Source organism: Lygodium microphyllum, chromosome 5, assembly GCF_053477565.2.
Source record: "Lygodium microphyllum isolate KBCC chromosome 5, Lygodium_microphyllum_v1.1.10, whole genome shotgun sequence".
NCBI lineage: Eukaryota > Viridiplantae > Streptophyta > Polypodiopsida > Schizaeales > Lygodiaceae > Lygodium > Lygodium microphyllum.
The window spans coordinates 108,066,049-108,084,251 of NC_141139.1; the positions used below are offsets into that span (position 1 = coordinate 108,066,049).

Here is an 18,203-nt window from a genome sequence, read left to right on the forward strand (position 1 = left end):
ACTTCGGGCCCCTCCTTGTGGTATGGCTCACTAGATGACCCTTGTGTTGGACAAGGAAGGTCTATGATTTCAATGCTTGTTGTTGATGATTCTCAGGAGAGTATGATCACACTCATCCCTCTAATTTCATTGACCAATATACTTAAGAAGAAATCACTCAAAATATCCAATACACTTCTAGTGTATGATGGTCTATGTGTTTATAGTTGTACACATAGCCTTACAACTTGAAGCAAGATACTTAGTTGTTTTATTTTCCTGATGAAAAATATTCAGATTATGTAAGTATTAGTAGCAATGATGATTAAGCAATGTGCCTTAGTGCTTACAAGCACTCATCTGTAGCTCATGTTGCTAGAGATGGTAAATGTTGGTCTTAATGAGCTTGATGATGACCCTTCGAGTAGAGGAACCTCTAAAATAAAGTTCCTAGGTTCATAACTCACTCTGAAAGAGTTAACTCAGTGATTAAAATCACTGTTGATGACCAAACATTGAAAAAAATTTGAAGATGGAAGAAGCTTGAAGCTCCTAGCTATGGCTGCCAGTGACTGATAGTTAGGGTTTGGCTTGTAGCAACCAGCAGAGGTGGAATTTTCCAGATCCCTCTTAGGAGTAGATGGCTCACTAGGGAGGCTACAAAAGCCCTATGGTGGCCGCCTTCAATGCATCTCCCACAGCCCACGCTTCAGTACAAATTGGCCGCCTGCCCAGAACTGCGCCGTTCTGCATTTTTTGATAATGTTGCTCACCACGACGTCCAATGTCAGGGGTTGACATGCCACGCTGAAGTGCCCAATGCTTAGAAGAAGATCTCTAGTAGAAACTAGAGACTGAAACCCCTTTTATTGCCCACACCAGCTCCTCAAGGTCAGGGGGTCTGGCTGGCTATGGAGTTTGAAGGTCTAAAATGAGAGAGATAGAGATTGTCTTGTGTACTTAGTGGAGTTGAGATTTGAAGAAGCTGAGGGGATCAGAGGAGGCTCTGATACCATGAGAAAAAATAGAGTTGCAGTATTGGAATGTGTGCACAAGAGGAAGGAGAGAGCTCAAAGTACAAGAACAATATCTTGTTTATTAAGTTGCTTACAGGTACAACTTGGGTACTCTCCCACACTTGATAGTGACCCATAGGCTGTTTATATAGCCTGTGCTAAGCTAGGGTTAGGGTTTCCCCTGTCCCTAAGGCTATTCACACCCATCTACCCTCATACACCCTTGCTTACAGTGGGTTCCTATGTCTATCTTCTAACAAAGTGAAGGAAGTGGAAAACGAGGCATCAAGAGAAAAAGCACAAGGTGGAAAAAAGTAAAGGTGCCCTACAAAAAGAGTGGGCCCGGAGGAAATTTGAAAGTATGGGAACAACCAGTAGGAGTCCAAGACGCAACCATGAAAGCTACAAGAATCCAAAAGCAAAAAGGCGCACCTTTAAATATAAAGGCGCAGCCAAAACCTCTGTAAAAGAGCACTAGGTTTCCTCTTGTGCAATTTGTAACCATGAATGGGCAGGACGACCAAGCTAGGAAGAGAGGAGGACAAATGGGAAAAAAGGCCTCGGCCGTGTAAAAAAGGGGATAAAGGGATGACCGCCCAAAAGGAAGCTAGGGTTTTGTATATAAAGTTCAAAAAGTGAATGAGCGCTCATTCTTTGGTGTGTGGCAAAGTGGATTCTTCTTCTTCTTCTCTTCTTCTCTTCTCTTACTTGCTTGTGAGTGCTTGAGGGAGGGAGTGTGAGTGAGTAAGGGAGTGAGTGTGTGAGGGTGAGGGATCCTGGAGGTGAAGCCCTCCACCATCTCCTCTCTTCTTCTTCTTCTCTTCTCTTCTCTTGTCTTGAGCATGGCTATGGAGGATGGAGCTTGAAGGAAGAGGCTTGAGGATACTTAAGGGTGCATCACAAATCCAGCTATTAGAGTGTTTGAGAGAGGAAGCAACTCAATCGGGCATTAAGGTAAGCTCACTACACTCATAGAGAGGGATAGCGCATTGGCTATGTGAGAGGTAGCCATTAGTGCTCACTTGAAATGCTTGAATAATAAGCAGTCTATGAGTCTTGGTGGTTGAGCTTGAGCTCGTGCCTCTACAGCAAGGAACACCTAGTGTATAGATTGAGGAAAATTATTTATGGCTTGAAGTAGGCACTTAGGGAATGATATCATAAGTTGATTCATTTATGCAGCCACAAGGTTACAGCCGTAGTGCTATGCATCCATGCTTGTACACGAAGAAAGTCAATGATGCATCTTTATTGATTTTGGTACTCTATGTGAATGACATTCTTTTGGCAGGGAAAGCTCATGATGAGCTAGATGCTCTTTTAAGTCTTCTTAGCTCAAGAAGAGCTTTGAGATGAAAGATCTAGGATAGGCCTCTCATATTCTTGGTATGCGCATTATGCGTGATAGGCATCAAGGACTACTCTATCTATCACAGAGAGAGTACATTCATAAATTCCTTGAGCACTTTTGTATGCAAGATGTAAAGCCTATTGGCTATCCATTTCCTTCTCATGTGAAGGTATCATAGGCCAATTGTCCGCAGATAGATGAGCAGAGTGCCGAGATGACCAAGATTTCCTATACATCCACAATGGGCAATCTTATGTATGCCATGATAGCCACCCATCGAGATATTTCTTTTGCAGTTGGTGTTGTGGCATGCTATATGGCTACACCTAGCAAGAGGCATTGGGATGCCGTTAAGGGTATCATGAGGTACTTGAAGGGCACTGCTGATATGTGCATATGTTATGGTGGCCAAGATATAGGAGTCGTGGGATACGCTGACTTTGACTATGCAGGACATGTAGATAGTAGAAAGTCCACCTTTGGCTATGTGTTCACTTTTACTGGAGGTGCTGTTTCATGGGTGTCTAGTGTGTAGAAATGCACTACCCTTTCTACTACAAAATCCGAGCATGTTGCAACCACTAAGGCTTGCAAGGAGGCCATTTGGTTGTTGACCTTGGTATTGTAGATGCTATGCCTACACTGCATTTGGATTCTATGAGTGCTATCCAATTAGCCAAGAATCCAGTCTTCCATGTGAAGAAAAAACACATTGAGGTGAGGTATCACTTCATTTGTGGGGTTGTTGAGGACAAGTCTGTTGACCTTGTCAACATCTCAACTAACCACAATCCTACGTATTTGCTCATGAAAAGCCTCTCTAGAGAGCGCTTTGCCTTCCTTAGGAAGTTGATGGGCATTGGATGAGATGATATATTTCCTCATCCTCTTGTATCAATGTATATGTTGTTTTTTCTTTTTTCTTTTTTCTTCTCACTCCTTACTGAGGCAGATTCGCCTTTAAGTGGGAGGTTGTTGGGGGTAAAGGCACCTCCACCTAGCTGCCCATGTATTACTACACTGACAATACCCAGACCCGCACACTGTAGCAGCAGGTGCCCATCGCTATCACTTCATTCTTCATTCTTTCAGTGACATTTGAATAAAGGGAAGGTCGGTCACACATTGTGATTGTTGGAGTTCCCACATTTGGAGTCTCTCTCATTCTTGCTCTTGCTCCATCCACCATAGCTCTCACCTCCGTTCTCTCTTGCTCAATCCTTCTCACCTTTCATGTGGATGATTGTATGATTGATTTGGGCAACCATGAATAAGAGAAAACTTCGTTAGATAGTCTTGCAATCTTCTCAAGTCCTCTTTGTGCTGATGATGTTTATGATGAATTTGAATGGGGTTTTGAGGAATCTGAGAGTGACATTGATGAGAATGTAAGATGAAATTCTGAGTAAGGTTTTGCAAATAATTAAAACTTTGAGGGAGGAGAGGTCTCAAACTAGGCAAAAGAAGTTGGAAGGTTATTCTAAGGAAGAAGTTGAGGATTGGGAAGTTGAGTCTTTGGATGAAGCTTATGAGTCTAATTTGTTGCTTCGTGTTTTTTTGTGAAGCTATTGAAGCTTATTTAGATTCTTGTGAGGTTTCTTATGAGATTATTTGTGAAGATGTTGTGGAAGGGGTTAACCATTCTTTGTGTGGTGTAGACAAGTTGGAGTCTTGTGTTGTTGAAAATTTATGTGGTTTGGATGGGAATCGTGGAGTGACTCCATGTTTTAATGAGTTTGATTCTTGTAGTGTTGAGAGTCAAGAGGTGACTTAGTTTGACGTGTGTGATAGTATAAATTGTTGTTTTATTTGTAATGAAATATCCTTTTCTAACATATTGTGATGATGTTTCTAGTTGTTTGGATGAGATTGGGTTTGATAACAAAGAAAGGGTTGAAAATTTGTTCAAAAACTCTAGAGTTTTCATGTTTTCTTCAAGGGTAGATGGAAGGGATATGTGGTTTGTAGTGGATGTTGTTTTTTTCATTGATAGTGTGGGTTGTAGTGAGATTTTTGGATTGGAAAATTTTGTTGATTTTAAAGAGAATTTTATGGATGGATTTTATTTACTCATCGAGGCCTTGTTAGAGCTGATGTGATATTGATTTGCTTTAAATTTGAGCTTGTTGAGGAGCTTGGGGATAGATCATTAGACTTGATTTTTTATTAGCTTATAAAATTTTCATCATTTTATGAAAGCAACTACTGTGTATAAATGCTTGCAAACTCAGGGGAGGACTAAATATGTCAAGTGTTATTGAGTAAATTGAAAACCCCTAAACACCATATTGGGGAATATGGGAATTTTCCATAAGTTTGGGACACATGGTAGAATCTTTGGATTTGTCATAACTTGAGCACTATTACTCCAAATTGAGCGCTCTATAGCCCAATAGATTCCATTTTTCAAGTGCTTTCTAATGATAGGTCACATCATATGGTTTTGAGAAACTTATGGGCATGTTATCGGAGTGCCACCTTTTTAGTATTCAAAAAATGGGAATTGGGAGATTCCCAAACTCACTAATATTATGTTTCTAGTGAAACATTAGATAAGTAGGAATTTTTGAACTTAGTTGTTTGAAAGACTGTTATTATTTTGAATTTGTTGAGCTTGAAAACTTGATAGCCTTGAATTGGCATTTTTTTGGAATAGGTTGGAGGTAGATTTGGATCATAGTTGTTGGAGATCCTAAATTAGGTGTACTTCATGGCGAGATATTTACACGTCATAGGGATTAAGGCTCCACAAGCACTTCAAATGCACTATGCTTGGGGGTTGTCTCTTGAATTTTTCAAATACTTCCATGCCATGGGTTGGGTTAATGCACTTATTGTACCATCGTTGATGAGCACTGCCATGATATGATATCCACTACAGCTATATAAAGTAAAACTTAGATGCACATGCACTTCAGAGAGCACCTTTTATTGTGCACACACTATTTTTTACACATATGAGAGTTGGAATATTCATTACCAAATCAGGAATCTCAGTGCTAAGACTTCATTCAATTCTAAATTTCAAGGGATATGATAGAAGTGATAATTTATTCTTATTTATTTTATAATTCTTCCCTTTCTCTAGGATGTCTTTCTTGTTGTTGCATTTCTTATTTATAGTTTAGAAGGCATACTCTAATTTATCATTAGAGACTGGAGTTTGTTGAGGGGTTTCTTTAGGCTTCATCTCACTGCAATCTTTGATCAAATTACCCACTTTTGAATATTTAAAGCATGCATTAGGTAAATACTTATAAATTAGGGGATACGTTTTTGGTTGACCTAGAGGATTTTGATCATCTAGGCCCCAAACCCTTTAAGATGCTTGTCTATGTGAAGCTTTCCAATCTATCATACAATCTACAATCCTTTCAAAAAGGTTTGGTAGACCCACTTGCAAGCTTATTAGGGTAAAGGCCTACTAGTGCTTATAATCCAAGATGATATCTCCCTAGGTATTAATTGAGATAGACATGAATAAAAAAACACACGATTATCTACTTATCTTTGATTCCTTAAGTAGGTAATCAATTTTTACACCCTGCAAATTGGGCTCTTCTTCCATCAATACCATAGCATTTTTTGAATCACTAAGAAACTACTATATTCTCTTTATAATGTCAACAATTCCATCATGAAGCTCACATTTTGCAATACCAAGCATCTGCCTGCTTTTAAAGTAAGTGAACACCTCACGTTTCTCACGCATAAAGTAAACCCATACTTTATGTATGTGATCATCAATAAAGAAAACATAATATTTGCAACTACTCAAACTTGTAGTCTTTGTAGGATCCTACACATCAGAATGTATCAATTCAAATAGCTTCTTGCATACATACTTTTCATGTGGAAATGCATATTTATCTTGCTTTCCAAATTGACATGCTTCACATACTTTATGCATCCCATCAATTGGACAAGCCATCCACAATTTGTTTCTATTGCATGTCTTTCAATTGTTGCACATTCACATGACCAATTCTCTTATGCCATATTTCAATATCAACCACAACATTTGAACCTTGTGCAAATATAAAAGAATCCATTTTAGGTAGACTTACATCAAGAGTAAATAATATGTCATCATGTTTTCCTTTTGTAATCAACTTACAATCATTTTTGAGATCTTCTACATAACAATCATCACCGAACCTACAATCCCCGTTCTACCATTTGACCAATAGAAACTAAGTTTTTTATAATATTTAGTACATGTAGCACATCAACCAAGTACTCAGCTTTACCATCTTGCATACTTAAAGAAACATTTCCAACATGAGTAATGGGGTGAGTTGTATCATCCCCCATCTCCACATAGCCTAGAAACTCTTTAAACCACTCTCTATGAGAAGTCATGTGGTTAGAGGCACTTGATTCTATATATGATATATTATTATTTGATGAATAATCAAGAATCATAGTATTCATAAGGTGCTACATAACAAACAACTCTTCACTTTTGTCATCATTGTTTCTACTACTAGATGTATAATTACCTTGGTGCTTTTTTCCATGTCTAATTCCAGCCTTCTTTCTGAAGCAGTTTTAGAATTGTGACCTTTCTAACCACAATACCAACACTCTCTATTACCACTAGAATTCTATTGTGTATTGGAATTTATGACTTGGTCTCTTTGGCTCTCCCCTTTCTCAAGACTGTCCTTTATTTTGATGTGCATCATAACTTTGACCATGACCACCACCTTGGCCTCTGCCACAATCTCTATCTTTGTTAGTAGACTAAAACACTTGTTCAAACTTATTTTTGCTTTGGAGAGAAGAGGAATCCAAGCCAAGGTTCTTTTTGTTAAGTATCAACATAGAAATCAAGTCTAGAAGATTAAAGATATCATCCCTCATATTCATAAATGACCCAAGCTCTTGTATTCATCTCAAAGTCCATTTAAGACTATTCTTCATCTTTTCATCATGTGTAAACTAATCACAACATTTTGATATACTTGCAGATACTGTTTCAACATGTTCACCCAATGGCCTTTAACTAGAAGGAACTACTAGGGTGAAATTTATTGGGTCCCCCACTCCCCATTTGGAATTGAATTAGAGGACTCTTTCTTTGGAATGTTTGGATTAATAGAAACAAGACACTGTATGAAAAGTCTCTAACCGATCCTCTTACTACCTCTATTTAGCAAGATTGACTAATTATATCTAGAATCTTTCACATAATAGTGGAATGAATGGATATTACTTAGCATGTTTCCAAAGATGTGTTAAATTGAACTAGAGAGTTTCAACTTTTTGTAACTAGAAACTTTTTAAACTATATTCTCAGATTTCTAAAAAAAGAAGAAGAGAAGAAAACCAAAGTTCTCGAAAAACAACGATTCAATTTTGGAGGTTTGAGAAGATTATATGGCTATACCATGTAGGATTGATCCTATATTTGTGAAATGCATCAATTGTAATATAGCATATTAGATTCTTGAGAATGCCTTGCTATATTTTATGGCCTTCATCTTTGAGACCTTGTGCTCCCAAATTCTTTTGAGAGCTCATCGCACCCAAGGGTAACGACTGAAGGGGGCTGTTGTGAATACACATTCCACTCTCGAGGCTATGTTAAGCCAATGGATAGAAATCTCGCTCTTAAAGAGCGTCGCTTAATTGCTCCAATGAGAGCCACGTAAGACTAGCATGATCTCCTGTTGTCGGCCCCACAGCTTCGAGAAGATGTCTAAACGGGAAGATGCAGGCTCGCTCGGGAAAGGCAGAACTTTACTTGCAGGGACGCCGCAGCTGGAAATTCCGCAATCCGCAGATATTTTCTAGAAGAAAGAAAGCGGTAGTAGGGAACAGCCGAGCATCGTGACTCGTCCCGTCTCCCGTCACCCGTGGGCGGCGCGTGTGCGTGGGAACCGTCAAGGCCAGCGTTGTGCGCGCTTCGAAAGAAAGCAAACGAGGAAGTTTTACTTACGCAACGAGTCGTCGTCTATCATATAAAAACACCGCGTCGTCTCTAGCAACTTTTTCTTCCAGGCTGGCTGGCGCCTCCGCGGCGCGCGCACACAAAAGAAACTTTCTCTCTTCTATCCCCCCAGTCACGATTCTCGACATACATTCTCTTCTCGGTGGTACATATACCACCTACACTCAGTCATGGTTCTTCACCCGAGAGAGATTCACGAACATCAGCCTGTACGTCAAACATCTCCCGGCCCGACTCATACACACAACAACCCCCCCCCCCCCCCCCCCCCCCATACAGACGAATTATATAATAGGATGCAGCAGGCTCCGGCCAGAGATTCCGCCTTTACACGGGAGCGGTTGGCGCTCCGTCACAATAATATGATGATGATCCTCGGTCTCAGCTCGAGCTTCTTCCTGATGATGACAGCACTAGTTAGCGGCGCAGCAGCAGCTGCGGCCTCTGGGCGCACCAGCAGCTTTGCGGAGAACTTTGCAGTGTCCTGGGCGCCGTCGAACGTGCGGTTCTCGCCGTCGGGAGGGGAGCTGCAGCTGGTCTTGGACCGGAAGACAGGTACGTAGTTACGCAATCAGTGTAATGGGCTTATTATTAGCCAGCTAGTTGTGCACAATTTGCGTGACTGAATATGGTTGTAAGTTAGAGGATGTCGACTTTATAACTGTCCGTGACTTATAAGCATTGATGTGTATTGTAAATTGGCAGGTTCGGGCTTTGCCTCGAAGCGGAGCTACTTGTTCGGCAACATCGACATGCAGATCAAGCTGGTTCCAGGGGACTCGGCGGGGACGGTGACGGCCTATTATGTAAGCTGCTTAGATCATTCCATCTTCTAATTCCAGCAATTAAAGCTATCTAATAATTGGCGGATTTTTGGGAAAATCCTCCCGTGAACTCTGAATGGCAATAGGCCTATACTTGGATTGAATCGTATTTTTGTGTGCATGTATGGATACTGCAGCTGTCGTCGGAGGCGTCCAACCACGATGAGCTGGACTTCGAGTTGCTGGGGAACTCGTCGGGGCAGCCATACGTGCTACAGACGAACGTCTTCTCCAACGGGGTAGGCGGGCGGGAGCAGCGGATCTACCTCTGGTTCGACCCCACCAAGGACTTTCACACCTACTCCGTCTCCTGGAACAAGCAGCGCATCCTGTAAGCAGCAGTACAGCTCGCCTTACATTGTGTGATGTTGACCTAGTATATGCGTCTTATTACTCTCTAGCTGCTAAAAGCATTCTAAGGTATGCGAACTAAGAGTCGAACGGTGCTAATCTGAAGTACCTGTACGTGTTGCGCTGCAGGTTCCTGGTGGACGGGTTGCCCATCCGCGGGTTCGTCAACAGCGAGGCGGTGGGCGTGCCGTACCTGAAGCAGCAGCCCCTCCGCGTCTTCTCCAGCATCTGGAACGGCGACAGCTGGGCCACGCAAGGCGGCCGCGTTAAGATCAACTGGGCGCACGCCCCTTTCGTAGCATCGTACCGCAACTTCCAAGCCCGCGCCTGCGTCGCCTCCCCGTCCTCTCCCGCTTCCATCTCCTCCTGCGCCTCCGGTCCCATGGCTAATTCCACCCCTGCACTTGCCTCCATCACAGCCACAACGGGCTCCACGAAGTCGGCCGCCCTGATCAACAACAGGCTTGCGTGGGTGAAGAGAAAGCTGATGGTGTACGACTATTGCTCCGACCGTGCCCGCTACCCTGTCGCACCGCCCGAATGCACGCGCCCGCTCTTCTGACACTCTCGATACCCCTTGTGCAATATTCAACGTTCTATTAGGCCTACATTCGACATTCTTTCACATCCACGGCCAATAACACGTGGCAGCCTCTCATGCGCCTACCCCATTTTCCTCATGCCAGCGAACGCTACACTGTGTATAAAAGGATTCAATTGATTTTTGACACGAATGTATAAAAGCTCTGGTCCACGTCCTTCAAATTTTGACTTAAGCACGTGAAAGTGAGATGAGATACCACGGCAGGAACTTAGAAAGCTACGAGGCATTCCTAATGAGATGCACCGAGCCTCTGATTTTAAGGGTTGCCGATCTTTCCATTTTGAAGGTTTCTCAAAACTCCCTAAACCCTTTTTATTTTCAGACAAAAATCGTCTACGCCCTCTTTCTTAAGTTGCCACCCTTGGGCCTGCTATAAGAGAGGGCAGCCCTCTAGGTAGCTGCCAAGGCCTTGACCTAAGCCAATTTGTCCCACTTGTTTGCACTAGGCCCCATTTCTCGTGTGAAAGTTTGCTACGTCAGAGCCCCTTGAATGCTATTTCACCTTGTTCCACCTAGGCCTAGAAAACTTAAATAATAGGCATTAAAAAGGGTAATCTCACCCTAAAGTATCTTTAGAGCCGCAAGAGGCACCTCAAATTTTATAAATTGTCTTCAATCCTATTAGATGCATTGGTGTTGACTTTTTCAATTGCCTCACATGACTATCCGCACCTTTCCTTCTTGAATCGAACATTACTAGCATAGCTTTGTGGCTTTTCCATGTTTTTGACACATCACACTTTCCTCTTTTCAAAATACCAATTTGTTGGCCTCTACCTCCTGATAAGCCATGCATTCATGCTTTTCATGTCGCAAGCTATCACACCAAATACATCTCCTCTTAAACCACTCTTTGCTAGGCCTTAAGGCTGTTGTTCTCCCCTTTTCTACTTTTATATCAAAAATTTCAACCTTTGAGATGATTTCTATCAAATTCAAGCAAAGATCTCTCATGCCTTTGACCAATTCATCCATAACAACCCCTTTTAAGATCACATGGAAATTATTGTCTCAAAGCCCCTCTAAGATTCCATGAGCCTTAGGAGCTATCCTACATAACAAGGGTACTTATCACTTAGCCCTTTGCCCTCTCAAGTGCTGGAGTGATCAAAACAAAATAAACACCTCCCTCCCTTGAGAGTATAGGACCCCCACCCACAAGTGAGTTTTTCTACACTCTCCAAAGTGCTAAAGAGCATTGAGCTAGGGATACCAATGTCTTGAATCACCGTATTCCATAATACGACCGAGTATTACAAGCATAGACCCATAAGATATTGATCTCAACATTCTCAAATCCAAAATCAGACATAACCATAGAAATAATATTTTTAATATACTACTTAACATATGTAATGCATAGAATCTACCTCTTCATAGATTCTTGTATCCTTTCTTGAAGCATATCATGGTTCTAGTGTGTTTCCTTGTTTCCTAGTAGTAAATTTAAGTAATTCTAGCCATACACAATTTATGAAGAAAAAGACTCATCCTATGTACATTTCTAATATCTCAAACTTCTTCTTTAATTATGATGAAGTAATCACATAAGTTGAGTTATATAAATTTATGAAATTCTTTGAAATAAATTGAAGGATTTTTAAAAAATACCTATTTTGTTTCCTTTGCCAAACTCGATTATTCCCCATAGACTAACCATTGTTGTTACATGGTATGATCGCAACTTTGGGTTGTTGTGTGATGATCGATTCTATGGATTGAATGGTTTTGGGGATGTCTTTAGGGTGTGCTTCAGCTTTGGATTGAATATCAACACTAGGAATCCCTTCATCATGTATGGGAGCCTACATAGCATCTTTGCATCTCTTAGGAGCCATGGAATCAACTCAGTAAAATCTAGTAGTTGAGTTTCCATTGTGTGTAGGAAAGAGAGGAAAAAGTTCAATGCATTTTAGTAGAGCTTTCATAAGATAGAGAGGAAAAGCTTGGAGGATTCTAGTAGGGCTTTTGCATGGTTGTAGAAGAGCAAGGGGAAGCTGACACTGTATCTCTAGATCTCTTAGGAGGCATGGAATTAACTCAACAAAATCCAATAGAGCTTTTGCTATGTGTAGGCAAGAGAGGGAGACATTTGGTGGGTTTCAATGGAGCTTCCATGTGATGGAGAGGAAATTCTTGGAGGATTCTAGTAGAGCTTTTACATGATTGCATGTGGGAGCTTTTGCTTGATCGCCAAGACCCAGGGACCTCTTATTGCTCAAGCATTTCAAGCTGAATGATAATGGCTACCTCTCACATAGTCGTACGTGCTATCAAGCCTACGAGCGTTGTCGTGATGTTATGAGGACACAGTGTGAAAAAGTATGGAATACATCATCATCCGACTTCTTTATTGATCTAGAGAGTCAATGTAATCTGAGCCATTAGTACTAGTGTGAGTTGCATGGATTATCTGAAAATACTAAATTTTGGGAAATTGTAGTCTATTTTTGATATTATTTATTATAAAAATCTAAAAAATTTAGAAAAAGCTTCTAGATTAGGATGGCATGCAAAAAGCTAGTTGCTTTTTCAGCCAATTAGGGGATTTTTATAAAAAAGACAGATTGACGAAATTGCACGCGTCGCTATCGTTGTAAACAGGCTGAAAACTGCAGATTGAACTGAAAGAAGAAGAAGGAGTGATCTGGGAGATCCATGAACAGGTGTCATGCGGTTTTACCCCCCTTTCGAAGCCAACGGAGCCAACAAATTTGGGTTTCGGGCAGCATAGAAAGAGCTGATTTTTCTAATCCACGTTTTTGGTCTATGAAGGAGCTCCAGGAGAACTAATGCCTAGAGATTGCTTTTGAGAAGTGCAAAGATTCCAGGTTTTTTAAATACATATTGAATCAATTCATTGTGATTTGTTTTTTTCGTGTTTACCACTTGGGCATTCTCTATCTTCTCTTCCATCTCCTATCTCTACTTCCTTCTACTTCTGATCCCCAGTGGATTCAACCTTTCGACAAAAACTCCTTTGACATTGGTGAACCCGACGTGAAAGGTCGTCATAGAAGAATGAAAGATAATATGGGAGAACCTTCGAATACAATCTCCAGTGATGTTTTGCAATAGTTGGTGCAAAATATGAATATGCTTATGCAGGTACAACAACAACAACAGGTGCTGCAAGCTTCAGCTCAAACAGAAAGTGTTGTGATGAATGCTTTGCAAGCAGTTGAGCGTGAGGTGAAGTTATTCAATGGCATGAATGTATCTGCATATATACATATCTATGCTCAGAAGATGGAATTCTTTGGAGTGGCTCAATCTGCATGGAGCCGATATTTTGTACGTGTTACTGTTCATGAACTAAAAGTACGGATTACTGAATTATACTTGTAGGATGCAGACTAGGTAGCTTTCAAGAAGACACTCAGGGAAGAATTTTACATTGAGGACACCAGTTTGATTACGCGCAAGACTTTTTAGGAGTGGGTTATACAACCCAATAAGGGTCTTGTGGCTATGGAATTGTTAAGAGAATTTGAAAGTCGATTTGAGCAGTGGATCTTGCAGAACAATAAGCTCTTGCAAGCCAGAAAATTGAATTGTTTCTACAGGCAGCTGATCCTGAGCTTCAAGAGAAGCTTGATGATTTGCTGGAGGATTAGACTACAGAGACAGGTTTGAAAACAGAGTGGAGACGTGTCAAAGAAGTTGTTACTGCACTTGTGAAGAAGCATAGAAGAAGAGAAAGATTGCATATCTCTAGCTTGCCTACTGTTACGGGTAAGACAGTTGATGTATCCAGTAAGCCACCTACTTCTGTGGCTAATCCTGTGGCTATACCTGCTATTCTTCCCTCTGTTAGGGAAGATGCCTTAGATGAATTGGTCAAAGGGATGCAGGATCTTCAATTGAAGGTTGCAAAATTGGATGAAAAAGGACAAGAGGAAAGGGGATGGGTAGCAACCCCTAAGCCTGGAAAAAGATGTATGTGGTGTGACAGTTTGCAGCATGAGAGAAAGGATTGTGCTGCCTATCATGAGGCCTTGGCATGAAAGCTTATCTTTTGGAAAGATGGCAAGATCCATGTACAAGAAACGGGATTGCCTCTTGCTTTGAATTTTGGAAAGGGAGGTATGCAGAAGTTGTTGGAAGACTTGGCTGTTCGAAATGCTTATGCGGCGGTACATGCTTCTACTTTTGGTCTACAGTTGGATAGAATGCATGGCCAAGTAATGGTTGGTCCAAATGCTGAAATATGGACACATGCTTTACATGCAGCTGAAAAGAGAAAGGACACTGATAGTGAAATGTCTCATGCAGGGCAAGACATTCGTGGCATAATTGGTTGGAAATCACCGGTAGATGCGTATTCAATGTATGCATATTTAGCAAAGGTACAAAACACGGATGCACTTGTGGAAGGAAAACAAAAAAGAGATGAAGATATTGTAGGGACATCTAAAAGAATGGCAAGAAGAAGTGTGGATCAGCCTAAAGCTGTAAATCAGCCACCTCTCGAGCATGTTATGGAAGAGGTCAGTCAGAAGCAAAAACATGATAACAAACAAGAAGGCAAAAAGAAGGGCAAGCAGCCAGGATATAAGTTGCAATCTAACATTGAGATAGCCACAGATCTTAAGAAGGTTCTTGAAGAATGGATCTTAAACAGTCGGGTGGAATTTACCTTGGGAGGCGTGCTTGGCATTGCCAAGCGAGAATTTCATGATGAGATCATTGACATAACTAAAAGGAAACGTCAGTTTCTTGGTGATACCACTAGTGCATTGCTACAATTTGAAGAGGAAATTGGTTTTTTGGGTATTTGGGCTGAATATGAGCATGAAGTAAGTACATGATTGTCTATGTAGGATGCTATTAATCAATGGACAACTTGTGGAAAAGAGAAAAAAGTGGCTGAAAATGCATTGTCTTGTAGCAATATGTATGGTGGAGTAAGGCAAATGCAACAATATGGAGAAGAGACTCTAGGATTTATTCCTTGCAGTCATTATACAAGAAATCATTGGGCTAGAGCTACCACTGAAACGGTAGTGAAAATAGGGGAACGTGAAACTCCTTGTGTTGCTTTACTTGACCATGGGTCTGAGATAAATGTCATTAAGCGGGGATTGTATGAAAATGGTGCATGGCCTGTGGACATTGATCATGGTTGGCGTATGAGGGCTGCAAATCATTCTTCAGGGGAGCTCTATGCTGCATGTCCTAATGTAAAAGTGACAATTGGTGATATACAGGAAGAGCAACACTTCTTTGTGCAAGATAATTCCTCATATGCAGTGATTTTGGGACAGCCCTATATTACAGATGTGCGTATGGAAACAAAGGTGCTTGATGATGGTTCTGCTTATGCAAGAGTCAGAAGCAAGGATGGGAGAAAAGCAGTCCAATTTCTTACTATTTGTGTTAATCATCCTAGAAATCGTGATACGCTTCGAGAGTCTCTTTTGGTTTCAAATGCAAGGGAATTCAAAGACCTGGATTTTCATTAAGCATTGTTGTAATGCGGGGCTACAGTAGTGCTGTTCAGAGGGTGTACTCGCCTCTTGATGAAATGAAACATGTATTTACTATTGGTAATTCTCAGTTTATAGCAAACAGTTCATGTTGGTTTAAGCCTGTGGAAGCTACGTGTAGGGCTGAATGCATATCTATGAAACGGGCTATTAAGAAACTGAGATCATTGGGCCTGTTAGCTGAAAATGATGGCATTTCAGACATCTTTTATGGGCTGAATATTACTGACACTATGGCTGAAATTTCAGCAACTATACATGCAGAAAATGAGGCTGAAAACAGAGTGTTGTCAGTATGTTCTTTGGATATGTATGATGTTATAGCATTGTTTGCTTAGTAGGAAGGATTACAATGGGCTGAAGCACTTGTGGAGACAAAGTATAAGACAGTTGACAAAAAGGTGAAACCAATTGCTTTGCCACTTCCACCAGAGAGTGAGGGTATGTATGAAAAAGTATCAAGACAGCCAAGCGTATGGGATCCTAAAGATATAGGTCATCAGTTTACATCTGAAACATTACAAGAATTGAAAGTTGGTGCAAAAGGGTTTCTTTTGCCTGCTGAGAGAAACTGTTTTATGCAGATGTTAGCTAGACATGGGAAGGCATTTGCATTTCAACCAAGTAAAATAGGTTGTGTGGATCCAAATGTTGTCTCTCCTATGGTCATATTTACTGTGCCACATGTACCATGGAACTTGAGGCCTATTCCAGTGCCTAAAGCTTACTTGCCAAAGCTGATGGATTTGCTAAATGAAAAGATTCGCATGAAAATCTTGGAGCCTTCTTCAGCCCCGTTCTCAAATTGTTGGTTTACTATGCCCAAAAAGAATGGGGCTTTGATATTTATTCAAGACATGCAACCGGTCAATAATGACCATAAGAAATGTGGGTGCAGGTCCTGTGGTTGATGAATTTGCAGAGGCTTTTGCAGGCAGAGCGATCTATTCTTTGGGTGATCTTTACTCGGGGTGTGATCAGTATCAGCTTGCAATTGAAAGCAGGGATATCACAACCATGAAGACTCGTTTGGGGTTAGTACGGATGTGTACTCTCCCACAGGGTGCAACAAACTCAGTGGCACACATGACAAATGCTATGAATAGGGTACTCAGGGATTTTATACCACAATTGACTATGCCATTCTTGGATGATGTTCCAATCAAAGGGTGTGCAGTGGATGAAAAGACTGAAGAGATGGATACACATGGATATAGACACTTTGTTGTAGATCATATTGTGGATTGTGAGAGGATTTTGACACGTCTAGAAGAGGTGCATTTAACTCTTTCTGGACAAAAGTCTGTCTTTGGAGTTGAGGAGGTTTTGATTGTTGGGCATATGTGTGGGCCTTATGGGCGAAGGCCATCACCAACAAAAATAGATGGGATTGATAGAATGCAAGATGTATGTACCAATGTATCAGAGTGCGTAGATTCTTGGGTGCATGTGTGTTCTATTTGATATGGATTCCTTACTTTGCACATGTAGTTGATGTTCTTTATCAGCTTCTAAGAAAAGGTCAAAAATTTCATTGGGAAAGGAAGCATTATAAAGCAATGAAGAAATTGAAGCAACTTTTAAAATCTACTCCTACATTGAGAAAGACTGACTATTCACATGGGAAGTCTATCATTATTAGTGTTGATACAAGCCCAATTGGGATTGGATGGGCAATTGGGCAAGATGATGAGGAAGGACAAAGATATGCAATTTGCTTTGGTCCTAAAGTATTGACTGAATGATAGAGAAGATATCCACATGTTAAAAGAGAATTATGGAGAATTGTGACAACCCTTAAATGTGATAAGGAGTATTTTATGGGTGCTCATGTAGTCATTGAGACTGATTGTTTGCCGGTATTGGGTATGATTACTAGTTGTGCTACCCCGGACATTGCTATGCTCCGATGGATTGCATACATCAAATCTTTGAGCCCTAAATTTCAGCATATTGCAGGAAGAGATAACCCAGTGGTAGACATGTTATCGCGAGCATGCTATGAGAATGAAGATGGGATGATGGATGAGGAGGAAGAAGATGACTTTCTTATGGCTGAAAATGATGTTGCAAGAGTGAATTAGCAATGCAAGGTGTTGCTATAGCATTAACAGAAGCTTGGACAACAAAGAGAAGACACTTTAGATGTTTTGCATCTTGTGTAGAAGTGTTTCTGGAAGACAAATATGCAGGAGAGTGGCTGAGAATTAGTCAATATCTCAGTACATTAACAAAGAGAGATGAGTGGTCAAATGAGGAGTTTAAGAAGATGAAGAGGAAAGCATATGGATTTTTCTTAAAAGATGGATACTTATGGAAACATGCTAAAAAGAAACAGGGTATACCATTGCAAGTTTTGGGTGACAGAGCTTCACAAGTAAAAGTAATGCAAGAATTTCATGAAAGCTTATGGGCTGGTCATAGAGGTTTTTGGGGTACTTTTACAAAAATCAAAGAAAGATATTGGTGGCAGGGAATGTATAAGGATATTGCTCAATTTGTGGAAACATGTACGACATTTGACGTACGACATGTCAAATGTATTCAACTGTGAGACATCGGGATGGATTGCAACCCACATATCCATTGTCTCTTCATTTTAAGTGGGTGGTGGATTTAGTAACAATGCCTAC

General features: G+C 40.9%; 1 protein-coding gene across 1 annotated transcript; it reads left to right on the forward strand.

Moving 5' to 3' along the window:
- The first annotated feature begins 8,572 nt into the window (after positions 1 to 8,572).
- Positions 8,573 to 10,536, forward strand: LOC148036262 (xyloglucan endotransglucosylase protein 7-like). The gene is made up of 4 exons (XM_087679112.1): positions 8,573 to 8,857; positions 9,008 to 9,108; positions 9,264 to 9,457; positions 9,607 to 10,536. The coding sequence occupies exons 1-4, from the start codon at positions 8,599 to 8,601 to the stop codon at positions 10,037 to 10,039; spliced, it is 987 nt and encodes a 328-aa protein (XP_087535238.1). The 5' UTR covers positions 8,573 to 8,598; the 3' UTR covers positions 10,040 to 10,536.
- Positions 10,537 to 18,203: the final 7,667 nt, after the last annotated feature.